The sequence below is a fragment of the Pagrus major genome, chromosome 7 (assembly GCF_040436345.1).
Source record: "Pagrus major chromosome 7, Pma_NU_1.0".
Taxonomy (NCBI): domain Eukaryota; kingdom Metazoa; phylum Chordata; class Actinopteri; order Spariformes; family Sparidae; genus Pagrus; species Pagrus major.
The window spans coordinates 23,288,095-23,315,828 of record NC_133221.1 but is presented as its reverse complement, the minus strand read 5'-3'; the positions used below and the strand labels follow the sequence as shown (position 1 = coordinate 23,315,828).

The window sequence follows — 27,734 nt, the reverse complement described above, 5'->3', positions numbered from 1 at the left end:
GGATGTTGTACCATGAATATCTCAACTTTTGCAACCCTTTTCACATCATTTTCATTTTAATTTATTTTGATAAGACAGTCAGAGAGTTTTGGCTACACCTCAAACACATCAACGTTTAAGCCTTGTTGGCATGGACAGCACAATGACATCTGACTTTATACCTCTATACATAGAGTACAGTACAGTACATACAGTATATATTGATGGGTGACAATTTAAAGGAGCAACTCATTTCTGGAACTCTCCACATTCGCCCAAACTTGTTCAATTCTTGTTCAAGAAATCAATCTTTTTCATTCTAATGAAACCATTCAATGACCCTGCATTTGCTTTTGTCATATTCTCTCAATATAGATTTTTTAAAATCTATATTGAGGAATATTAAGAATATAAACATTTCTATAAATTCCTTATTTGACATTTAAGAAAAGGAGCCAGAGTTTAGGTGTGCAAGAACTTTGTCCAGATAAAATACGGTCTAAAAATTATGTAGCCTAATTATGACTTAAACTAGAAACTGTCTGATCAATATAAGTTAGTAACAAAGCAGGCATCAGATGCCAGCTTTCTGTACTTGACAGTCTGTGATACTGGGTGCTACAGGCACATTTTCGCACCAGTAAACTTACACCTGACCTGGTCGACACCGAATTTAAGGCTGATCCGAATTGGAGGGATTGGGGTCAGCTGGGCCAAACCTGAGATACCTGATGTGAAGCAAGATACAACCATACAAATCCCTGTTACACACACAACACAACAACACACAGACGCACAGAGGGAAAAAGCAAGAACACGTTAGGGATGTGTGTGCACGCGCAGGCTCGGTCACGCAGCGCCCGCAGGGGCTCAGATCCGGCTGCTCCTCAGCTTCTCTGGGCGCTGATGCACGGCACCCCCGACTGACACGCCTTGTGTATCTCCTCCCATCAGCCACAGGAAGAAATCATATTCAATTCTAGGCGTGTCATTAGAGAAACCGCACACCGCCCAGCCGGGATTATAAATTGGTATTGAATGAGGAGACTGTGAGTGAATGTAGGAGGAAATTTGAAGCCCTACATATTTGCATAATGTGATTTTTCAACAACTATCAGGAAATGGATCTGCCCATTTAGCCATGCGCAAATTAGTGTTAAATTGGGGTGATTGCTGGATTGCGCGCACGCGCCTCACTGAAATCAATCAAACTAATCCTAGAGCAAGTTTGGCTACTAATACAGAATATATATGAATCCCCATGGGACTGTTATAGCCTATAAAATATACTGTCCCTCCACAGGAAAACATTATTCACATTAAAGTCACTGGATTGAAATTTCTATGGGATTCTCTCTCTCTCTCTCTCTCTCTCTCTCTCTCTCTCTCTCTCTCTCTCACACTGTGAATTACTCATCGGTGAAGATACGGGAGATGACGTCACTTTTACGAGAGCTCCAGAGATTACATCACTGCACTGGAACACACTGTGTGCATCTCGATGAGGATGATATCACAAAATGAATAAATCGGGCCCTTAATGGACAGAATGACTATGCGAGACTGGAGAGAAATATAACAAATGTCATAACTCACGTGCTCCGTCACAATAGCTTGTACTACAGTTTTTATGTTGATGTTGCCCCCCACACCCCCCCTTGAAAGTTTCGAGGAATTCCTGCAATTCATCCAAAAGCCGCCCCCACTGTGACATCATTTAATTTCATTTTAAAATGACAGAATCCCATTTGAAGGTCTCGTTTCGAAGAATCAGCAGCACTACAGGGTTTGTCAGGGAGAGGGTGACCTGCGGGGCTGTTTGTGAGGCTGATAATTCTTCACATGATAAGGTGATGACGGTGTGATTGTGTAAGATACAGGCTACCCCCCCATTCTGATTCCAGTTGTGGACATGGCTGCCGCCGCGGGTGCTGTGTAACAGCCCTGCGCACCGGAGCCAACCATTAAGAGAGAGAGAGAGAGACTGAGAGAGAGAGAGAGAGAGAGAGAGAGAGAGAGAGAGAGAGAGAGAGAGAGAGAGAGAGAGAGAGAGATGCAAGCAATAGGGGGAGGGGTGGAAAAGGAGAGAGGGAGGAGAGTATGACTGTGTGTGGATGGATGGATAGCCTACCACCGGGCTGTGCCGCCGCTGCTGGAGGAGCGTGCACACACATACAGACACACACACACACACTCTCACACACACATACACACACACGGAAGGGTAGTGTGTGAGCCAGCCAGCCAGTCAGTCAGTGTGAGTGTGTAAGCCATGTTGGATGTGAATGAACGGGAGGAGAGATGCTGCTGCCGCGCCGCTCCTAACGCTCACACCTCCAGCTCCACGGACCACAGCGGGTAGATGCCAACTCTCCAGGCCGACGGAGAGACGGGGGAGCCTGGGGGAAGGTGTCGGGCGGTGCCGGCGGTGCTGGAACTGGCCACCTAGCCGGAGCGAAGGAGAGAGAGAAGTCGGGGAAGACGCGCTCGAGAGAGAAAGAGAGAGAAAAGGCAGAGGTGGAAGAGGGAGAAAGGAGAGGAGAGACAGAGAAAGGAAGAGACTAAATGGCTGCACCGCTACCGGGCTTCACCCCGCTCCTGCTCTCTTCTCTGGCACTCCACCTGCTTCTCCTCGGCCCTTTGTTCGCCCTCACCCCGGGGACGGTGCATACAGGAGGGGCTTCCAACCGATGGACCCCGGCCCTATGCGACCGAGACGCCGGTAAAGTGAGCCAGCAGCAGCAGCAGCAGCAGCAGCAGCAGTGCGAGGAAGCAGGGGAGTCGCCGAGGGGCAGCTGGAATCTACGCCCAAGCAGGTGGACCGGAGAGCGGATACAGACTGAGGGATGCTCTGGAGTGCAGCGCGCAGGAGGATATCACCAGGATGGGGCGAGGGGGACACGGAAGGAGAGACTGAAAGGAGTCGGGACGTTTTGGAGGAGTGGAAACGGCCCACCATCACCTCCTCCTCCTCCTCCTCCTCCTCTCCACCCAGGTATTAGGAGCAGGTCGAGCTCTGATGGCGTCGGCGGAGGGGAGGGAGCGGAGAGAGGGAGGATGAGGAGGAAGGGCGTTGTTTCTCCTCACTCTTCACCTGCTTTCACCTCCTCGCCGGTTCAAAGCGGCAAAAAACGGGCAGTACAAAGGACTAGAGCGTGCGCGCAACGGTGGCCGGCGTCGAGGCCACACCTCGCTAAACGTGGCGCCGCCAGCGCCTTTGTGCACGCCTCTGGCCTGTGGAGGGCACCCGGAAGTGGAGGGAGGAGAGGGGGAGAGGTGTGGGAGAGGGCTCCTGAGGTGAGGAGGCTTTTTGCTACATGGTGCTCCCTGACACCCGGGCATCTCTGCTGGTCAAGCCCCTGCAAACAAGCCCTCTCCCCGGCCTGTCATCCCTCACCTGGCCGCTCACCAACCGGTTGCTCTCGTTGCATTCATTCTCTTTCTGGATACAATTCACCCTCACTCTACACCTTCAGATTTCATCCCCGTTTCACCAACAATTCAGACCGTATCCAGGGATCCAAATTGGACTACATTTGTCATTTTTCAACATGTGATTCCTCCAAGACCGGCCACACAGACACAATCCATCATTCTCGCCAGGTTTGGGGTGCTGATGGGGGCTCAGCCAGCGTGGACAGGAGGGCTGGTAATTGTTCTCATTTGGGCAGGCACAATGTTATCGATCCCAGCAGCATCACGGAGGGGGGTGATGATAGCTGTTTGAGTGGCTGCGTTAGCTGGGAGAGGGGGGTGAGGAGTGGGGGAGATGAGGAGGAGGAAGTGATTAACCCCAGAAACAGGGCGCACCTAGATGGTTATGGACCCCCTGTTAGTGATGATAAAGACAGAATTTTGGATAAGGAGGGGGATGAAAGGGGAGAGGGAAAGGATGGAAGAGGAGGAGACATGAAACAAGGCAACAAACACATTAATTCATCTAATTATCCGGATAATGATTTGGCTTTTCAGATTCTGACGCTCCTGTGTAGGGCTGGTAATGAGCTTCAGCAGGGGAAATCAGCACCGGCAACCAGAGGGCAGAGCAGGCAAACCCGGGGAGAAAGCTGGGAGGTTCCCGGTGGCCGCTTTGGTTGTTTGGACAGAGTGGGGGATGGATATTTAGCCGAGTTTATGGTCCCGGAGGGAGACATAACTCAAAGGAATCTCCCCATCCAATTTCCCCCAAGCAGCATCACAGAGACGCGCAGCCAACATTTTCTATCTTGCAAAAGCTCAATTCCCGAAATCACATCTAAATATCCTGGCTCGACGCTCATTACGCCCCCTCAAACACACACAGGCGATTGTGCAAAAAGTGGAAAAGTATCCAAACGGCTCCGTCTATCTGCTGAGAAAGTAAACGCAACTTCTGAGACAGAGTCTGCCGGTGACTCAGGCTTTTTCTCGCCTGCTGAGTTTCCCGGTGTTGTGTCAGCCGCGTCTCGCTCTGCAACAGCAAAACACCTTTTCTCGGAAATGAACCAGACCACATGGCGAGATGACTCTGCCTCTCTGCGCTCACCCTCCGTGAAGGACGTGATATCAGCACGACGGACAGCTCCCTTAGACTCCGAGCGCGTGTTTGTGTGGCGCACATTCAACACCAACAGTAATAACAACAACCAGGAGGAGGGAAGCAAGGAGGTGGACGGATTTAGTCACGAATCTGAGATAGAAAAATCGCCTTGGCACGGTCAGACACAACAGCAAGACCTGTGGGAGAGCGCGCTGCGAGAGATGCTCCGCGCAGGGTGCGCTGACAGCCTCTCCCCCGACTGTTCAGAGCGCGCGCATATGCAATTAAAATCCGGTAAGCAAGTGCCATTAGAGCCCGGAGGTGTCAGACACTTAGATAGGCGGCAGATGGGGGCCGAGGGAGACAGAGAGAGGGATGCAGAGAGGGAGGGAGAGGGCTTGGAGGGGTCCGCCGCTGTTGCTGCCGCTGTTGGGGGAGGGAAATTACAGGTGGGGGTGGGCGAGAGAGAGGCGCGGCTGATGGGAGGGAGAGAACCGGGGGGAGAAGAGCAAGAGGAGGAGGTGTGGGTGAGGGAGAAGGGAATAACAAAGGCGATCCAGGCAGAGGAGAGAGAGGTAGAGGGAGGGAAGGGTCAGGGTAGGGGCAGTAGCAGCACCACCATCACACAACGTGAGAGGGAAACAGGGAAGAAAGAGAGCCCGGTGGATGAAAGCCATGATGGAGGAGAGGGGGATGAGAGGGAGGAGGAGAAGAGGCATGGCATAAGGGGAGAGAGGAGTCTGGAAAGGCTGATAATAGTAGCAGATGATGAAACCTCACAGGGAGAAAGGGGGAGGAAGATTTTGATGCCTTGGCCTCGCTCTCGACGTGCAGCCAACAGACACCCCCATTTCTCCCAGTATAACTACCAGGTACAGGTAGCTGAGAACCAACCACCTGGCACCTCGGTCATTGTCATGTCCGCCTCAGACCCAGATGCAGGAGATGCAGGCAGGGTGACCTACTCCATTGCCCCGCTGATGAACAGTCGATCATCCGATTACTTCCACATCCACCCAGACACAGGTCTCATCACCACCACTCAGATTCTAGACAGAGAACACATGGATTTACATTACTTCCGGGTTACAGCCACTGATTTTGGTTCCTCCCGCCTTTCTGGCACCACAATGGTGGCCATTACAGTTTCAGACCGGAATGATCACTCTCCTATATTTGAGCAGGTAGAGTACAGGGAGACGATCAGGGAGAACGTAGAGGAGGGATATCCTATCTTACAGCTTAGAGCCACAGACCTGGACTCCCCATCCAATGCCAATATCCGTTATCGCTTTGTCGGTGACACAGCTTCAATTGCAAGAGCAGCCTTTGAGATTGACCCACGCTCTGGCCTCATTACAACCCGTGGAGCAGTGGACCGGGAAACAAACGAGCACTACACTCTTCAGGTGGAGGCAAGTGACCAGGGGAAGGAGCCGGGGCCACGCTCTGCCACTGTTAAAGTTTTCATCACTGTTCTGGATGAAAACGACAATGTGCCACAGTTCAGTGAGAAGCGATATGTGGTGGCAGTGAAGGAGGATGTGCGGCCTCACTCTGAGATCCTCCGTGTGAGCGCCACAGACCGGGACAAGGACAGTAACGCTGCAGTTCACTATAACATCATCAGCGGTAACAGCCGTGGACAGTTTTCCATTGACAGTGTCACTGGGGAGATCCAGGTTGTGGCACCACTGGACTATGAGTCTGAACGGGAGTACACGCTCCGTGTTAGAGCGCAGGACAATGGCCGACCACCTCTTTCCAATAACACTGGTATTGTCAGTGTGCAGGTGACGGATGTGAACGACAACCCACCGATCTTTGTCTCCACACCATTCCAGGCGTCTGTGCTTGAGAGCGCCCCAGTTGGTAGCTCCATCCTCCACATTCAGGCCATTGATACAGATTCTGCTGATAATGCCCGCCTGGAGTACAGGTTAACTGGCACCAGCTCTGACACGCCATTCGTCATCAATTCTGCAACAGGCTGGGTCACTGTGAGCTCCATTCTTGACCGAGAATCTGTCGAGCACTACTTCTTTGGCGTGGAGGCCAGGGATTATGGCATGCCGCCTCTCTCTGCTACAGCGAGTGTCACAATCACAGTGATGGATGTTAACGACAACCGCCCTGAGTTCCTCCAAAAGGAGTACTACTCTCGTCTTAATGAGGACGCGGCAGTTGGCACTAGTGTAGTGACTGTCACTGCTGTGGATCGTGATGTCAACAGTGCAGTGACCTATCAGATAACAGGAGGAAACACCAGAAACCGCTTTGCCATCAGCACAGCAGGAGGGGCAGGACTTCTCTCATTAGCCCTCCCGTTGGACTACAAACAGGAGCGGCGTTACGTTCTTACAGTCACTGCCTCAGACCGCACACTCCACGACACCTGTCAGGTGCACATCAACATCACAGATGCCAACACACACCGGCCTGTGTTCCAGAGCGCCCACTACTCTGTCAGTGTGAATGAGGACCGGCCACCTGGAAGCACTGTGGTTGTGATCAGCGCCACAGATGATGATGTCGGTGAAAATGCTCGAATCACATACTTCCTCGAGGACAATATCCCACAATTCCGTATTGACACTGCCACAGGGGCTATAACACTCCAGGCAGAGCTCGACTACGAGGACCAGATGACCTACACTTTGGCCATAACAGCTAAAGACAACGGCATACCACAGAAATCAGACACCACATACGTTGAGGTGAATGTGAACGATGTGAACGACAATGCCCCTCAGTTCCTCAGCCCCAGATATCAGGGAACAGTGAGCGAAGACGCCCCCCCCTTCACCAGTGTCCTTCAAATCTCAGCCACTGACCGAGATGCACACGCCAATGGTCGTGTTCAGTACACCTTCCAAAATGGTGAGGACGGGGATGGAGACTTCACCATTGAGCCTACATCTGGTATCGTACGAACAGTTCGCCGCTTGGACCGTGAGAGCGTACCATTCTACGAGCTCACAGCCTATGCTGTAGATCGTGGCGTGCCCCCTCAGCGAACCCCCGTCCACATCCAGGTGACAGTCCTAGATGTGAACGACAATGCCCCTGTCTTTCCTGCGGATGACTTTGAGGTTCTCGTGAAGGAAAACAGTGCCGTTGGTTCTGTGGTGGCCCAAATCACAGCCACTGACCCGGATGAGGGTGCAAATGCTCAGATCATGTACCAAATCGTGGAGGGCAACATTCCTGAGATCTTCCAGATGGACATCTTCTCAGGGGAGCTTACTTCACTCATTGATCTTGACTATGAAGCCCGCAATGAGTATGTCATTGTCGTTCAGGCCACGTCAGCACCTCTAGTCAGCCGGGCCACTGTCCGTATCCGATTGGTGGACCAGAATGACAACAAGCCAACTCTCCAGGACTTCCAAATCATTTTCAACAACTTCGTGTCCAATCGCTCCAATAGTTTCCCCAGCGGGGTGATTGGGAGAGTACCCGCCCATGATCCCGATGTGTCTGACAGGCTGTACTACACCATCGACAGAGGGAACGAGCTTCACCTGCTGCTCCTGAATCACACCAGTGGAGAGATCCGACTGAGCCGAAAACTGGATAACAACAGGCCGCTGGTGGCTCCCATGCTGATCACAGTCACAGGTAAGAGACCGTGAAGGGGAAAATGGGAGGAAAGGATGGAACGGAAGCTGTATGTGTGTGTGTGTGTGTGTGTGTGTGTGTTTATGTGTGTGTGTGCAGTTAGTTTGGAATCCCCTGTAGCTTTATTCACTGTAACGAATACTGTGAAGATAAGGACTCAGACTCCACAGGTCTCACTCTGAGTGTGAGTGAGAGAGGGAGGTGATAAGACTGGATGACATTTGGTTGAGCTGTGGGTATTGCTTCTACCCTTTTGTCTCTTCCTCTTGACTTGTGTGCATGAAAGACTGAGGAATGAGCTTAAATCAGATTTGTTACATGTGTCTCAGACATCTGCAACATGTACCTGAGTCCTTTGAGTAGAAGGCTCTTGGGAGAAACTGTGTGTGCATGTGTTTGTGATAGCGAAAGTTAGATTTACTTGAAAGCGTGTGAGTGAAACAATTAGGAGACCGGTGCTTGTCGGAGTTTCAAAGTGTGGAAGAAGTGAGAAGAGAATGAGAAAAGGATGACGTGGAAAAAGAAGCATGTGTGTGATGCTAAGTGTGGATTCTGTGTGAGAAAACGTGACAGTACGCATCACAGAAGGAAGAAAAATGTGTGCAAGAACTTAACAGGTTTAATAAATATTTGCAGACACTTCTATATTTGAGATAACCGAGGGTAATAATTAGGGTTTTCATATCACATTTTCCTATCAGTCAGCATGTTGGCAGTTATGAGATATGCTATTGCAAGCAGCTAGTGTGGAGACGGTATTTTATTTCAGGCATGGAAATGACAATTTTACTGGTGGAAGAAGACCTGTGAAGTTATGGGCAGTGATCGGTATCACAGTACCACCCACACTGTTTGATTGACAGATGATCTGGGCTAGATGCAGTCCAAGTTGCCATAGTGATTTTGTAAAATTGAAGAAAATCTATCTAATAAGGAAACAAGGAGGCACACAGTGCCGACTGGCAGAGCCAGGATATAATTATATCTTTGTCAGTGATAATCTTGACTTCAGAATTAAACCCTAACCCAATTTATTTTAGATGCAGTTGTTTTGGTTTATTTACTTGCATTTCAGGCTTTGGCTTACAATAAAGGCTCCCTAAAAGCCTTACAGGCTTCTTTGCTGTCAGAGATCAAAGCCCTGGAAACTAAAAATGGAGAAAAACGAGAGCAGCATTGTTACTTTGGAGGTTAGTGCTGTGTTTGTATTCTGTCAGAAAGATTTAATGGAGGATGGGTGGCTGGGGAGTGTGTGTGACCTGCTACCCTATTTACTCTGCTTTTATACCAGCCTCGCTGGTGACGATTCAGGCTTATGCATATTCATTTAGGTGTCATTTTGGATGAGTGAGTGCTCAAGTGAGTAATGAAAGGAGTGTGAATGAGTGAGGAACCCATCAAGTCAGCAAAAGCAGAAGTGAGCATAGCCTCAATCTAAACGCACCCAAAGCTTGTCCCAGCTGACACATCATAGCCAATATACATTATATTCTTCATCAATCACTTGAGGTTTTTTTGTATGTACTTTGTGTTTTTCTTCTGAAAGTTTTGGTTCTTTTTGTTTGGATGTATGCTGAGCTTAAACAGATTCATTTCTTCTATAAATTGTTGATGATATTTATTGACAGTACATCACTCTTACATCAATCAGAATCAGTTAACGGAGAGTATGTGTACACATACAACAAATTTGGCTCTGGTTTGACATTGCTCTCAATGTACCTACACAGAAATAGACATGAACCTAGGAAACAATGACAACAAGACCTGTACAAATACGTTACAGAATGGTAAAGGATAAAGAATGGGAATGGTCAGGTCTGTTCTGTACAATAGCTTGTGGAAAGAAAGCAGGTGTACACACATTAATCTAAAATCAGCAATTGGCAACACCATAAACAGCACGGCATAAAAGTCTGTATACAAGTCAACTGTGCTGGATGTTATAAGAGTGTAAGTGCAAAGAAATAGATACTGGATGAATATACGTACATGGGGTGGATGAATTCTAAACATTATGTGCTATATACATTATACATATTGACAGTGATAGTGCATGTACATGTAAAAACACTGCATATTTTTCTGGGTGAATGACAATGAAAGACAGCTTGAGTGAGTAAATGATTAAGAGAGGGATTAAGTTTGTGACTGACTGAGCAAACTGAGTTTGACTGACTGTCCAAGTGAGCAAGTGATCGAGGAAATGAGTGAACGGAAGAGAGAAAGTGACTGAGAGTATTAGTGACTGAACGAGTGAGCGAAGGAGAAACATTACAAAGTGAATTGTGAAGTACATGAGTGATAATAGATGACTAACAGAGTGAACAAGTGAGTGTTGAGGAGTGAGTGAGTGAGTGAGTGAGTGAGTGAGTGAGAGACCAAGCTTACCATAAGAGTCAGAGTGCATGAACAAGTGACTGAATGAATTAGCAATTGAGTGATTACAGTGACATATCATATGAGAGAGTTCATAGCAATCAAATTACTGATAGTAAAAAGTGTAACTGTTGATAAAGTGCAGGGATGAATAAGTGAATAAAAAATGAAGGAGACTGACAAGTGAACGAGTGAGAGGTTTAATAAATAGAAATGTGAGAGAGCAATTGTGTGAAGCCAGGCAGACCTAACTCTTGTGTGTGTGTGTGTGTGTCCCATAAGCTGCATGTATGAACAATATGTACGTGTGTGCCAACCTTTGTCTGCATCTGCTTCTTCCAATGTGCATTCAGCTCGGTTGAATCAGACGTGCAGATTCATTTCCCATTATTTCGCTGTTTCTCTCTCACTGTGAAAGTATGTTATTCTCTCTCTCTCTCTCTCTGTGTCTCGCTGTGTCTCTCTCTCCCTCTGTCGCTTCAGGATTTGACAGTTATGAGATTATAATGAAACAACAGTCAGCCAGAGTCAGGCTCGGAGCAAAGCTGTCACTTTCATTGTGAGCTGTGTGTTATCTGTGACTCCCCATCCCTCCTCCACCCATCACTTTCTCTTCCTCTCCTTTATTCTACCCGGCCTTGAATGGCTGGCTGGATGGATGAATGAACTCATCTCGGTTATATATATATATTCCCTGTATTTCTACATTACATATGTTTCTTTTCCTTTCTCCCTGCCTCTGTCCATCTCCTTAGTGTTCAGCCTGTTTATTATTTCCTCTCCTTCTCTTTCCCTCAACACTTCTCTGTAATCCTCTCATAACTCTCATGGGCTCTTTCTCTTCCATGGCATATTGGTTTCAACTCTGCTCCTCCTTCCTCCTCTCTGCTTTCTTCTTTACTTATTTCCTCTCCTCGTGTGTGTGTGTGTGTGTGTGTGTGTGTGTGTGTGTGTGTGTGAGTGCCTGAATGTGTTATGCATTAGTGTGTTGTGCTGATTTGTGTGTTTGAACAGTGTTTCCTCGGAGCAGTGAGATTTTCATGCGTGCACGTGCTTGTGCATGATTTATGTTTGCACGTAGAAGCCGAGTGTGTTTGTGTGTATGTTCGTAAGTGTGTGTACTCTCAGGTGGCTCAAAGCATTGCACTTGCGAGTGTATTCATGTCTTTTCGATGAATAATATCTATGCACGCCAGAGAGTGCTGGGACTACACTCCTCTTTTAGTGCATGTCTCGCTTTCTCTCTTCCCAGTCTTTCACACTTTCTTCTCTCCTCCTCTCTGTCTCTTCTTTCTCTCCTCATGGCTTTCAGTTCCACACTATTGATTGTTCGGATAATTCCCATATTGGTGGTGCAGAGAGATTAAACGCTGTGTTGTTGGCCTTTTAAGTGCATGAAAAATTTACATTAACACACATGAAACTGGCTTTAGGGTCAGTTGGTTCGAGGCAGAGAGATGAAAAAACAACATTCTAGCTTGGCACCCCCAAACAGCATTAGCTCAAGGTGCCCTTTGGCAAAGCAACCCCAACTGCTCCTGTGGCCAGCAGCACAGGCTGTGGTTTTACTGGCCAACTCCCAGTTGTGACTATGTAGCAGTATGAATGCTGAGCAGAAGAAAACATGAGCCTAACTAGACTTCCCTGGGTAGATGAAGGTTGAAACAAACACTCTGTGGCGTGTTAGAAAGTCTTTGTTAAATTTTCAACAGCAGACATTCTAGACACGACAGTCGGAAAAGGACAGGTGTAAATAATCAGATGAATGATGGCTGGATTTCATTTAGCTGCTTCAGTTTCAGGGTCCTGATGTTGATCGTGCTGGTTCTTATCACACTTTCATGATTTACAGGGACACTTAAGTGAAACAGAGCCGTTGTTAATGTTATTAGTAACATCTGCGCTTTTAATACCAAGAAAAATCTGAATATCTGCTGTGAAAAAGGCTTATTGGGAGAGAATACCAAAGAATTTTGAAACCATAACTGGTGTTTGTTTGTTTATTCTTTTAGAGAAACGATACATCACAGAAAAAGGATTTTTGTCAGGCAGTAGCTAAATCGTCATTGCCAATCAAGTGTAAACCCACCGTGAAGTCAGCTATTACTTTGTGGACTGCTGTTTTTAAGCCTTAAGTCTGGCATTATGGCGGTCGCCATCTTGTTTTTGTGATGCCAGAAGTGACTATATTTGGACTAGAGGATGGAGCCAGTGAAGATAGGCATTGCTACACTTCTACCTATCTTTATCGACTACTTTACTCTAAATGGTACCATCAGTCACAAAATGAACATCATGCTGCATTGAAGAAGACTTGAAACTTGTGGTTGAGACCATAAACACATCAGGAAACAGTTTATGGAGGTAATAAATCAAGTGAGAAGTAGTGTCATTTTTTCATAAGCTTCCATACAATAAGACTTCTTTTTTGAAACCATGGAGTCGGCCCCTGTTTGTCATTAGAAGGAATGCTTTTCTTTTAAGACTCAGAAAGCTCTGTCTATATTTTAGAGTCAATGTTGCCAACACTGCTGTAAATCTTTGTCATAGTAGACTTCATGCTAATTAACAGTATCTATCAACCCTTCAGTGTCCTGTACATACGGATGTCCACCAGTTGGTTTGGACACACATATGATTTAACCTGCTTTTTTATATTGCTTTGCAAACTGCATAAAGTATCAGTATCTGATTGTGAGACCGCTTTCATAAGTGACAAATACTTTAATACAGCTCACCTGCGTAGGGTTTCTGACTCTGATAAGGTTAATGTTTAGTTAAAGCTGCATTGATTACATTTGTGGGCCAGCAAAAGAGCTCCACAACAAGCTTAAACACACACCTTATTAGTGTTAGCAAATACTTACTACTTCCACATCCAGTAGATTTGGAGCAACATTGGCATTCATTTGGAGGTGTGATTGTGTCCACATGATGAATGGAGATGAATAATTAATTCTCCTTTTAGCTCTGGTTTGGTCTCCACTAACGCCTAAGGAAATCTTCTTAATGTAATCCTAAACCTAAACAAACAAAACCTGAAACAGGCAAAAAAAAAAAAAAAACTGCATAGAGCTGCAGAGTTTTTTGGTTTTGTCACTGTGAGTGAAGCCCTTCACACTGCATAGCTCTGGTAGTTTCATTCATTGCTGATAAAAAAAAAATGCTGATTAATGGAGTTTGTTTAAGATCGTAAAGATTGTTTAAGACTCTAGAGTGTCACAGTGACATTAGAGTGGTGTGTTCATTGTAGCATTATGTAAGACTACAAGTTAATTTGTGTAGTCACTGGAGATATTTAGGCCTCAGCAGTTCTGTAGTGGATAAGTGGAGTATATTTATCATTTAGGGGCGATTAATGAACAGATTTGGTACAGAGCGGTTGAAAGACGTCAAGTTAACACAAAAAAATGAAGCACATACAAAAGAAATTTGTATAATTTGTCATTTGTCACATGACTGCGCTTGTATGCTTGTGTTAGTAAAAAGAAGAGTGAATATTCAGATGTTATTACATCTGATGAGCCAACACGTCTTTATCGCCATGCTGACTTGAGTTTAATGGCCTCTGTGTGTGCTGGGGACTCTGGTAGTTTCATATAGTATTGAGAACGAAGAGACATCACCAATTCATTTACACAGTGGTTTAATATATGTTATTGCCTACTGTCACACAGGTCAGTGCACCATGAATACACGTACAGTACATATAGGTCATTGAACTCATTCACTGTAGTGATGCTGCATGTAGAGTACAGTGTGTACTACTCTATTGCTTTATCCCTGTTGTTAATGTCATGGTTAGAAACATTAAATCCTTTATTACATCCATCGGTCTATTTCCTTCCATGTATTCATTGTCTACAACGAAGAAAAATAAGTATTCTTTTCAAAACAAAGACAGAAAAGAAAAGAGAACTGAACACAGAAAGTAAATGTCATGAACTAGTTTTAATGTCATGTTGTGATGAAAACATGGTTTGCCCTCTGAACCTCCAGGAAACCCTACAGGCACCGTTTCACCACCAGAACAAAGTGGTTTTATATAATAGCCCTTTGAAAAAGATGTGTGTGTGCGTGTGTGTGTTTACCACCCGTCTCCCTCTTACTCTGTATTGATTTGAGTAGTCGGAGATATGAGAGAATGAGAGAGATCGTTTCCACGTGAAGTGAAAAAAAAGTGTGTTTAATTATTTTACAATAAATACAAATCTAATCTAAGTCGTTTCATATTTACAGATTTGTGTTATTTCAAGGTGTTTTATCTTCATAATGTGCTACCTAAGAACATCTGTTAACATGCCAGTGCTCGTACTATAACTAATGAGGATATCTGGCAGCATCATGATATCGAAACTACCACTATTTCCATCTCTGTGACAACTACTACAATTATAGTGCCACCACTGAAACAACTTGTTGAAGTTGAATATTAAAGCACATTAATGTTTTAATACATTACCATTTTATGTTGGCAGCTGGTGCTTTTAATTCTGACACATTAAAGTGTGTTTACAGGTCTTGGGGAGTACTACTGCATGTGTGAAAAAACTAGTATAAAGCTTTTTGTGGCTCCAGAGGAAGCTGCATGTAATCTGATAAATTGCCTCCTGTGATGTTGGTCAGTTGCATTGTGGGTAATGCAGGTGCCAGGTTTTTAAAAGGATGAAAAATCTGTGGAATAAAAAGGTGATGTCTGGTTCTGCTGTATTGATTTTGATAATTTTTAAAAACTTTTTTATCCACAATGCAACTAGCCACTGAGTGACATCACTGGAGGCAATTCATCAGATTACATGCAGCTTCCTCTGGAGCCACAAAAGGCTTTATATTACTTTTTCATAGATGCAGTAGTACTCCCCAAGACCGGTACGACATGTCGTACTTTCATTATAACTATATTACTGTAGCTGTACCAGTGTGTAAAGGGCAACGAGAGTTTCTATAACTGTCTGAATAAAACTCCGACAATGACATCCACCTCTCGCTATGATTGAGGACATAAGCACGGTTTAAACTTCTCTCTCTAGCTCTCTTTATTCATTCTTTACACAGCTATTTCATCACTTTTACATATACTATACATCACAGTGCAACACCATGATTGTCTTCATCCCCATATTTAATTGATTATGCCCTGTTGCTCCTCTCTCAATGAGCGTCAGATTTGCAATCCTCCTTTGAATGAGGCCTTTTGGAGCAGCAGTAAATACTTTCACTTTCAGGCCTGGTTGGATGACTCTTCATATAAGCAAATCATTTTCTAGCTCAACCTGACCCTTACTATGTGCTCAGTCTGTGTGACACACCTGATGCCTGCTATAGGCATCATATTATGCAACACTAGGCTGGTGTGTATGTGTGTGTGTGTGTGTGCAGCATGAGCACACAGCACTTACTACTCACTTAACAACAACAGCCTACATATACAGTACATACTCACCAACCGCAATGTAGCAGCCACAAGATAGAGGAAACTTTAACCAGCCCATTAGATACCATTAGATGCACACGTACATCTTCAGCCACGATGCATCCTGCACCCGTCGGGAGCTAAATGGTTCAGGCCGAGCAAAGAAGGTGGTGGAGTTCGACACAGCTTTCTCTCTTCAGAGGAGCAGAGAGCCAGAATGCAGACAAGAAACGATCCCCATCCAGACAAGCGTTTTTTCAGAAATAATCTCTGTCTGTACTAACATACCTGAAAACGCCCATCTCATAGTCATTTACAGACACTGGGCATGCATGTGCCGTTGTAAACAGGAAGCAGATTGTATACTCTGAAGCTGGTTGCATAGTTGCAGAAAATACTGTGAATGATTTCCACTTTCACTTCATATACCTTTTATTTCATTTTACAGGACAAAAATGACGAGGCAGGGAAACGTGCCTGCTTTTCACAGAATCCCCCGAAATAATGCTTTTTATATTACTGCCAGCAGCTGTTCTGTCTCTCTTATCAATGTCTGTTTATGTCCTTCTGAATATAGACAATATAACATCCATTCCGTCAATGCACAATATTATGCTCTGAGTTCACATTTGCCAATGATGCTACATACACTGATAAGACTTGATTAGGTTGCGAACCTGAGTTTCCACCTCATAGTTTCCAAAAATCTCAGTTACTGCCCGTCAAGCAAACACTGGAATTTTTCAAAAGGTCCATTTTCGGTGACTTACAGTACCATTTGTGTGTGTATAAAAGGCCAAAACACAGAGAAAAAGCTGTGTTTTAAGACATACACGTGTAAGTGTGGACAAGACCACAGTTGCCTAATTTCAAGCTTGAAGGAAAAGTTCACCCAAAAATGAAAATTGCCATGCGGATGGAAAGTCAGGAGAAGTTTCGTAGTCCACAAAGCATTTCTGGAGCTTCACAGCAAAACAGCGTAGCAGCATTGTCGATGTAGATGGGGACTTGTTTTAAAATGTAAAAAAAAACAACCACTGAATGAAAACATAGAATAGCTCCATACAGCTCCTCCAAGGTAATCCGAATCTAAGGAAGCCTTGAGATCCCAAATTGATTTGAAAAGATGCTCTTGTGGAACGTCTGGAGACTTGGATTATGCTGGATGATGGAGCCATTGAATCTTTTTCTTTTGGTTATTTTCTTACATTTTAAAACAAGTCCCCATCTACTTCAGTTGTTCAGGAGAATGGTGGAACGCTGTTTTGCTGTGAGTCTCCAGAAATGTTTTGTGGACTACCAAACTTCAAAAAACATGAAAACGAAACGTGACTCTTCTTCAGGGTGAGGAGATAATGACTCAATTTTTCATTTTTGGGTGATTTACCCTTTAAGTTAGCCCTTAGCTGTGTTGTTATAGCAGAAACTGAGCAGCAAGGAGTTAGTAGTGTTTATAATGTTGCTGATAGCGACCCAGTGTCTGCTCTGTGTCAGACATTAATCTGATATCCTGCAGTGGTTTTGAGCTCACTGGAGGCCAGAGATATTAGTTGGCAGATGGATTAGGAGTGGTGGTGGGGGGGGCATGTCTGTGTAACAACGTAACACCATTGCAGTGTGCTTAAGTGCTTGACAATTCAAGGCTTGCGTTAAAAGGAAAGTGGGCTGTCCCCACGGCTTAAGTAAATGGCTTCTGTCACTGTATGCACATGGATCAAAAGACCTAATGTGTTTCTCTCTGAGACATACAGAGAGGAATCAGAGCGTCAGTTAAACATACTGATAAGGTGTCTGTTCCCCAGAGGTGTCTGTACTGTTAGTTTGCATTCACACAGCTGTGCACATCCTCATCTGGGACCTGCCCTGTACAAATACAGTCCATTTGATGTGTCCCTTTCTCTGGGATAACAGTGTGTTTTGAGTGACAGGAAGACTGCTGAGAACTAGGGATTAATAAGGCAACATTATACACAGGGGAACGCCGTGACGGTGGAAATCCGGGCCTGATGGGCTGCCATGAGTGAATATTTTGACAGAAGTTTTTAAGGAGTTGAGAGCATAGCAAATTCATGATCCCTGCTGTGAGACTCGCAGTTGGTCTGGAAATCCTCTGCTCCTGAAATCTGCTTCTCACACCTCATGATGAAAAAAAATGTGTCCATTTAAAACCTTCACAAAATACTACCTTCTTATACTGGAGACAAATAATTCTTATGAAATGTGTGACTGTCTTGGAATCATAATGAGTTATAGTAATTCTTGAGGCAACAAGCTGCTTTAGATGAACCTTCTGTGATTGTGAGTCGATTCTCAAAACTCAAAATATTTGCTCCTGAGATTCATTCTTGAGCCTTTTTTCTCACGTACAGCCTCTGTTATTCTTTACTGGTAGAGCACATCCATGCATTTTTCATGACAACGCACAGCTCTCCACACTTCTCTTTTGCAGCCTGACGGAGAAGATGCATAAAACTTTCTGTACATATCACTTAGTTGTATTATGCAGGCTGAATGTGGCGTCTGCTCTGATCGCATATCCAGCCTGCAGAATGCATTAAACTCGGGGAAAAGTTCAACTGAAATGATTCATAACAAACTACCTTTGAAAATGTGCTCAGAAGTGGTGATTTATTGACTGTCACAAACACGGAGAGATGCATTTTGCCCACTCAGTCTGCCTCTATTACACTCCAGCAACTTGCAGGAAGACTTTGTACTGACATTTATCTATTGCATTTTCCCCATTAGCAGCTTAAAATTCACCTAGACACAAATTTCGACCGAGACTAGAGCACCAGATAAGGAGAAAAATGGCTTCTACAACACAAATAAATCATCAAGACACCATGACACTATTCACATTTTAATAAAACTATAGCCTGCAGTTTGATGAGATTTGGTCAAGTCCCAGCAAAACTTCATCCCCTCGAGAAGTAATAGCTTTACATTCATTCATTTATTTAAAGGTGCAATATGGAAGAATTGGTGTCCTGTCAAAGTCATACAAAAAGAAATGGAGGGCAACATATCATCAGAATAACCCCAAACTGATGCTTACTGTAGCTACCATTAGCTAGTTAGCTCAGTTAGCAGTGCAGCTGCTAGGCCCCCAGGACAAGCAGCAGGATTTGAAGCCAGTTTTTGTAGTGGCGAAATGTGTAACGTAATGCACTGGGGCCCAAAAAGACCTTTTTCCATAAGCTAACATTGTGAAAGAAGCATATGTAAAACGGTGGATACATTTTTTTGAGTGTCACAACCCCTGCGAAATGACTCGTTCCGGTGGAAGTCTCTTGTGCGCACACTGTATGAGCCCCGCAATGTGGAAGCTATGCAGGAGACAGTCGAGTCATTTTGGCATCATGTGCCACTTAGCAGCTTTCATAGAAATGAATGGGACTTCGCTTCAATGGCTGTGTCCCGTTATAATTATAACGTCCTTGGTCCAGACTGGGAGCTTGGAGCACGGGGGTACTGTTGATGCTAGCTGTTTAGCATGCTAACTTCGGTCATTTGCTCCTTTAAAGAACAATTAGATACAAAACTAACTAAATCCTCAAGTGAATCGCAGCATCTTAGACACACAAACAGAAGTCTCCTAACCTTTCAGACACCAAAGGGCAAAATGCTGAATGTTGAATGCAAATGTAAGTGTTCATAAATAAGTTCATAAACATTTTAATGATTTGTTTGTGCTTTTCTGCGGCTAGATTAAAATGGGTTCAGGCCGAATCAGCCACCAGGGAGGAGCGGGAGGAGAGGCACGATGCAGGGGAAAATGAGGAAAGATCACCAACAGACTGGAAGTTCCATGCTATGTTTAGCCTCATATCATCAATAAATCATTACCACATTAGCTTTACAACATTAACATGATTACAGCAAACAAACAAGTCATCCAGCCTGTGAGCTGTGTGTTAACTGTGAGACACCGTGAGGCTGGAATTGATGAGTTTGTTGTCGCTTTTAACACACAAAAATATACTGTTCAGGTTAATCTGGGTTTATTTGATATTTTTGTATATGTCCTCATGGGTCAACAAAGCCTGTTCCCTTTAAAAATCAAATCAAAATGTGGTGGAGAAATTTAGTTTGGTCTTTGCCTGAATTTGGACGACACATCTGGTGTACAATATATATCATGCAGGCAATCCTCGTCAACTCATAAAGTTGGGAAATATCCTGTAACTGTGAGTTCTACTTCATAAACTGGTAAATGAGTGTTGCGTATAATTTGTAGTTATGGTTATGTGTTTATATTAGCCATTAGTCTGGACTGAGTATCAGCTTTGATCACACGGTGCATCAAGATCACAGCAGACGTGTTATGTAATTTTTCCTGCACTTCACAGTTCACACGTGCATAAAAAATAAATGTCTCACTGCTCTTTTCAACTGCTGCTGCTGTTAAGTGGTCGTTAAGTCCTGCCGCCAGCGTCAATGTCCTCCTCTCTCTTTGGGTCTGCTCAGGTCTGACTGTCCTTGGGTTCCTGTCAGATCTGGGGGGGTCGTTTCTTCCCCAAGGGTCTGTTACGGTACAGGTCCAAAATTTTAGACCCTGGACAACCTCTAATGTCAAAGCAATGGTGTGCTGATATTTCTATTAATAGACATCCCTTCATGTGCTCTTCTGTGTCTTCTCTGTATCTCAGTATTTGGTAATAGTAGAAAGCTGGGTGGAGGCAGCAGCTGAATTGATCCGTTAGTGATAAGAGTTACACTGCAAAAACTCAAAATCTCACCAAGTATATTTGTCTAATTTCTAGTCATTAATATCTCATTAAACTTAATTACACAACACAATTACCAAGAAAGTAACTCTTTTTTCCAGTGCATGCCTAAAAAAATTGATTGAAGTCGCATCAGCTGTCTATAAATGAAGGATTGATTATCTGACGTACCTTGATGTTAACTGTCTGTGTGATAAACACACCTGGACCATCTTCCATTTGTATTTTGTTGGTTCAGTTTTCCGTATTTTCCCCCTTTTTTCTCATTTCTTTTTGATTTGAAAAGTAATTAAAAGGACTGCACAAAAAATATAAAAAGTGATGGAGAGCAGTCGTTCTAATCGCTGCCACTGCTGGTCGGAAGCTGTATTGCAACAGAACACTCATATTGTTGACGTCTGTAGAGCACTGATGGTATGAAATAGGGACGGCGCTTCTGGGGCTGACAAGTGAAACTGTTGCGAATGTGCCATAATCCTGCATTCTTTCTAATGAGCAGAAGGGGTGACTCAACTGGTTTCAATAAAAGTCAAGTTGTATGTTAGCATATGAGAAAATAACCCTACTTCTTCACTTGAGTAATTACCTCAGTAAACAGCTTCCTAATGAATTTATGGTCTCAAGCACTACATTCAGGGTATGCTTTAGGGCGTGGCTACCTTGTGATTGACAAGTTGCTACCACAGCACGTCCTAAGGTTTTCAGTCAGATCCAGTCAGAAGATCATCTGCAGCTCCACCTTCTTGTCCAAATAAAGGCACCTCTGGCACCAAAAAGCCAAGATGGCGACGACCTTAATGCTAAACTTGAAGATTCAAAATGGTAGTCAATAAACCAATGGGTGACATCACCATGGTTTTACACTTGCCTTTGAGACACTTTCCACGATATTAATGTCTCAAAGTTGCAAATGCTAATAATTGTAACATTCTCTCTGTGTGCCTGAGTGATTGGCATACACAAGTAAACACCACAAGAGTCCTTTGTGCTGCACTGAGCAGACCATTACTGCTGCACTGTTACCCCGCCCCACAGGAGCAATTGTTTGGAAAATTTTAAATTTGGGACCTTTTCAGGCGACAGAACAGAAGGTCAGCTCGCAGTGATGGGAGCTGCTGTAGACGCACTCTGCCTCAGGTGCTGGAGTTACTGCAGTGTTTTATAAGAGTGAGCGTTCAGCACACAGTGCTCCAAAACACCAAATTATTTAACTCAAAAACAACAATGTCTCGCTGCAGAGAAGGTGGAGCCCTGGTTACAGCACTTTTTGCATGAAAAATAAAAAAAAAGGTGGTTCTGACGTTTTTTCCACATGAGGATAATGTCTGAAGATTGAACCCAGCAGCAGCGGCAGCACAGTTCAAACAGAAGACAGATGCAAGATGGAGGATGATGGCTGCTGCTGCTGCTGCAAACAGCTGCTAACATGTCACAGAGGTCAGAGTGTGGATTTGTGTTACGCTGTGGATTTGTTTATAAGTACAATAGACATGAGGGTGTGTGTGAGCGTGATATGGGTCAAAAGTGAGTGTGTCTTTCAAAGCGAGAGGGCTCTTTGTGTCCAGTGTGTGTAAGTTAAGTGTATCTGGTTTAATGTAAAGGATTAGTGCTTCTGTTGTAAAAGGGTGGTTTAAACCGTTATGTTGCTGCGGCTACTGTGTGTGTGTGTGTGTGTGTGTGTGTGTCTACTCTGTTCTACTTTGCGCTGAGTATAATGAGTGCTCAGACCTCAAGGGTGGAAAGGCTTTAACAAACAAACAGAGCGCAGAAATCAACTGTCAAGCCAGCGCCTGAGCTGTGTGTGTGTGTGTGTGTGTGTGTTTTGTAATGAAGTGTTCACGATGTTAACGCTTGTGTTACTCCACAGGCATTAATGTATGGCCTGCCTCTCACCCCAGCCATCCATTTACTCAGTCATTTCTACTTGTTTGTATGCATGTGCCACGTTTGGTTGCTCATGCTCTCGCTCTCTCAGGGAGTTGCGGTCATTACTTTTAGGTGACTGTGCATCAGACGCTCCTCTGTGTGCTCCGTTAACAGCTTCAAACGGTTAACGAGTGTTGAAAAAAAGGCCAGCGTTTGTTCTGCAGCTTCTGACATATTTATTTTCCTGACCTGCGGGCGACTTACGCAGCTGAAAAACATAAAATGGCTCGCACTTTTTTGTTACACAGCGTTTTGAGAATTCAACCTCAAAACTGCTGTATTTTATTAGGACTTTTCGAGGACGGTGAACACAGAGAGGCCAAACAAAGGGATGTGACAACGCAGTGTGAAATGGGATTTAAACCCATGTGATTGTGGGTACACGGGCTGTGAGCTAATGGGCTGAAGGCACCATGACAGACTTTAGTGTGTTTCGGAGCCGCAGCATACGGCTTTTGTTCAGGCCAAATCCAATTTTACTGTTTTGGGGTTTTGCATGCTAGTTGTACTATATCTCCCCTTTTGGGCCTTTCTCCTTTTTAATCCCAGCTCCTTGTAGTACCAAGAGTTCAGACAGTGTGACTCAGACTATTAGCGGTGGCAGTGTCAATGCCATATGTGAATGACCATGAACCATGTAGGGATTTGAACCCCTAACCCCTGGCAGTGCTGGCATTTACAAACTGAGCTTCACAGAGCCATAATGAATAATAAAAGAATAATATTTGCTGAAGGTACATCCCCATCCAAAACAAATTTATATTGAGATAAATGCCTACTGGTAATATAAACACTTTGATGAATTTATTTAAAACTTACTTAATGGATATTCAAGGTTTTCCTCCCACAGTGACAGTGGGAGGAATATGAATACAGGAAACATTTGAATGCTTTAACTGAGAGAAGAACAGCTTGCTTTTACTTTTACAGCAAGCTGCACCTCCTCTGAGGCCTCAAGTCTGGTGTCTTGTGAATAAACCGAGCATATCTCAGTGACTCTCTCAAATAGACTCCATAATATGCTGAAATTGTCCAGGCTTCTTGTCAGTAATACAAGAAATGTACTTTACCAGTGCCAAGAGAAAATGATAAAGTAAGCACACCGACAATCAAACTGCAGTTTTAAAAGACCACTACAAAGGGAAAGCTAAATGTTTTACAAAGATCTTTTATATTAAAGGGCAAACCCACCAATTTTACACATTAAAGTGTGTTCATGGTCATATACAATTGCATATGTGAAAAAAGTAGTATAAAGCCTTTTGTGGCTCCAGAGGAAGCTGCATGTAGTAAATAAAATTACCTCTAATGATGTCACTCAGTGGATAGGTTGCACTGTGGGTAATGTAGGCACCAGGTTTTGAAAACCAGTCCACTGGTCAAGGACTCATTGTGGACAATTAAAAAATCAAATGATCAAAATCCATACCGCAGAACCAGAGATGCTCATTTTTTATTCCAAACATTCTTGATGCTTTTCAAAGTGGCCACTACATTACCCACAATGCTACTTAGCCACAGAGTGACATCACTGGAGGCAATTTATAAGATTACACTTAACTTCCTCTGGAGCCACAAAATATACTACCTATACTTTATACTACTTGTTTCACATATACTACCAAAGACCTGTAAACACACTTTAATGTGTAAAATTGAGGAGTTACCCTTTAATCTGTAGTTTGTTTTAATGTCTTCCACCTGCGTGCATACCTCTGTTTCATCTGTTACTGTGAGACAACAGGCTACATTCACAAGATATTCAAAAATCAGGAGTTCAATAGGCGTTTGTGTGGCTGATGTGTCCCCTAGACGGACACCAAGCAACTTTCTTGATATTTAATTTCAAAGAATCTGTGACTTTTGCGAGGTATATAGACACAATAATGAAGCTTTTTTGGCCTCAATAAAGCTTTTATAACACAGACCATCCCTTTACAAACTACCTGCGCAGTATCTCCAAACCTTTAGCTGCTGTACTCTGACACTTTTTTTCTTTCTCCCTCAGTAAAATGCCAGGGCTCTGCCTTATGGCCCATCCTCCTGGCTTGTATTGCAGCTTTTAAAAATGTTTCTGGGGCTGTTTTCAACCCCAGCTGTGGGCTTATATTGTACGCTACTTTGCAGACTATTTCCGTCTGGATTTCGAGGAAGCGAGCGCGGGATGCTCTGACATTCAAGAAGCTATGAGTGTGCTATTAGTCAGGCTACCTGGTGCAGAGAGATAGCACTGAACTCCCTCAACCCTTTGAAACTCTGGGGACCGTATACCCACAAAGCATCTTAGAGCTATGGCACTGATCGGAGGCCAGTCTCCCTCTCACGGCACATTGATGTTCGCGCATCCCCGGGACCTCGCTGATGATTCCTGATCAGTGTGGTTATTCTTAGAGGCTTTATGCATGCCAGCCCCGAGCTCTCTTCCCCCTTTGAAGTGCGGACACAGGAAGGGGGAAATGTTGGCTCGAAGCCCACAGGAGCCGTGAAAGCTCGAAAACTTGCAGAAGCCGCTCCGAGTTGTTATTTATGAAATGCTTTGTTTTCTCGCGGTGCTAAAGATGCCAAAATAACCTTCCATTTGTGGGGTTTTGAGTTTGGAGGTTATTAATGTTTTATTGTTTCCATGCACGCTGAAGCAGAGTGGCAAGGAGAAAGGGCGATGCATTAGTTATGACTTCCTGGCTTATTGGAAAAGTAATGGCCAAGATCACCCTTACTCACCTTTCACTCAGGATGGAAAAGTAATTTCACATCTCCTCCATGTCTTTATATTCCTCTGAGATAGACCTGATGGCACTGGAATGAGTTGTTGTTGTTCAGATATGAAGAGTCTCCATCCAACACATCAGTCGTCTTACAGATGGGAACTACTGTATATGCTGACAAAATGATTGACACGTCAGAGTCCCAAAAGCTATAGTAGGGATTGAAGGATAGATGACTTACTGCATGTCCTTGTACACACTTTATTCTCTCTATTTATTGTCGGTGGTATGTATTGGTATTTCGGGGCTAATATCTTTAGGTTACAATGAATATATTTGGCTCTGAAGTAGCCAACTCACCATTTAACTATACAGTATAATAATTTGTTCCAAATTATTTAAATTATTTTCTGTAAGATACAGCAGTACATGTGTGCTGTCAGACCAACATTTGGCCTTTTCAAAATGTTGTCTGAGAGCCAACTGAGAACCAGTTTCATGATTTATTTAGTCGATAATGTTCTCTGACTGTCTGTTGGAATTTAAAATTCTTCAGGTGGAAGACGGCCAGATGGATGGTTTTTATCAACTCAAGGGAATCTGATACAATATTACAGTCAAGGTCACATTTCAAAGTAGTGTGTTGTCAAGACCGCCTAAACCGAGACTGAGTCATGACCAAGACCAGAGTGTATCGTGACCGAGACAAGACCGAGACTTTGAGAGGTTGAGATGAAGTCAATACCAAGACTAATGCAGGACATAACTGAGTCAAGACGAAGACTAAGGCAGGTCAAGACCGAGTTAAGAACAAGACTAAGGCAGGACAAGAGCGAGTTAAGAACAAGACTAAGGCAGGACAAGAGCGAGTTAAGAACAAGACTAAGGCAGGACATGACTGAGTCAAGAACAAGACTAAGGCAAGAACAAGACTAAGGCAGGACAAGACTAAGGCAGGACATGACTGAGTCAAGAACAAGACTAAGGCAAGAACAAGACTAAGGCAGGACATGTTGGTGTCAAGACAAAGACTAAGGCAGGACATGTTGGTGTCAAGACCAAGACTAAGGCAGGACAAGACTGAGTCAAGACAAAGACTAAGCCTGGACAAGACTGAGTCAAGACCAAGACTGAGGTAGATCTAAAAGATCCACATTCATAAAACCACACACAGACAACAAATGAAAATTCCTCTTCATTCTCCATAATCAAAAATGCAGTTGATTCCGAGATGAGACCGAGACCTTGAAAAAGTGTTCTTGAGACTAAGAACGATCTCGAGTACTTTGACATTAAGCCTTCAGCAGGGTCTCAAACCATTTTTGACCGTGTTTGACTCTCATACGAAGGCTTGATGCCGAAACGCGTCAAGAGTTTGTTTTTAATGTCTAACATCATGTTGTGACAATAAAGGCATTTAATCACTTTATAAGACAGTACCTCAGAGTTTTCTTGTGATTTTTAAGTCTACGTGCTGTATATGCCTATCCAGAGAGCTCCCACCCTTTATTTTTTCATTTTTTAACTTTAAGCTGTGCTTTAAAGTCAAACTTGAGGTGAAGTAAGGGATCTCTACGTACAGTTCGTAACACTAATTCACTTTTAAATACTTTCCTTTTCCTTACTGAGCTTTTGGTAAAACGTGCTTTTTAACACAGCAGGAAACATTATAATTAGGTTTAGTGCCAGACTTCTGCAGATTCCTGCGCTGTAACAACAATCCTCAGTTGGTTAACTTGTGAAAAACAAAACAAAAACCACCTCACAGAAATTTGTGAAAAATGTCTTGAGACTTATTGGTTCTGACTTGTTGTTTTCGGCAGAACTGTAATAATCACGTCAGAGCATGTACCTGTGTTGGTTGTAATTGCTTAAACGGCCATTTAGCTTGAATTGTTCTTTGTCTTTTTATTTCGAGCCTCCAAATGGCTTCATATTAGTGAAGATCCCTGTGATGATGCAGGTTGTCCAAATTAGCTGGAGTGTAGCCATGAGGGGAAGCCAAATGAAGATATTTTATTGTGTGTTTATGTGCATGTGCCAAGTTTACTGTCAGAATTAAATGGCTGCCTGTGGCCAAAATACCTCTGAAGGCTGATAAAATCACAGTCAAGTTACACACTGTCAGGGCAAACTGGGCACTGATACTTACTGAGGATCGTTTTTCATTCAGCCTGTTACGTGTTTTGTTGAGTTGTCAAATATTCCTGTTTGAAAGTCACTATTGTCCCCCGTGGGCCACCGAAGGGGATTTCTAGGAGCCCACTGGGAGTTTGCCTGGCAGAAGAAATGGTTGTATTTTTTTGTCTTATCAGAAAACAGTGAAGCAAAAAGTCCACAGGGGGCTAACATGGCAATAAAAAACATTGTGTCAACAAAAAAACAAACCACCATGGTGCAGATGGATTGGGTGTGTTTTTGTTTGTGCTTTTGTTCCTCTAGTCTATCTGTTTGAGAACCGA

General features: G+C 44.0%; 1 protein-coding gene across 1 annotated transcript in view; it reads left to right on the top strand.

The window, feature by feature from the left end:
- Positions 1 to 2,544: 2,544 nt before the first annotated feature.
- The window catches only part of celsr3 (cadherin, EGF LAG seven-pass G-type receptor 3), a 108,371-nt gene continuing 83,181 nt past the window's right edge, over positions 2,545 to 27,734 (top strand). The window contains exon 1 of the mRNA XM_073469526.1: positions 2,545 to 8,119. Within this exon, the coding sequence (XP_073325627.1) occupies positions 2,545 to 8,119 (5,575 nt within the window). The remainder of the gene's footprint in view (positions 8,120 to 27,734) is intronic.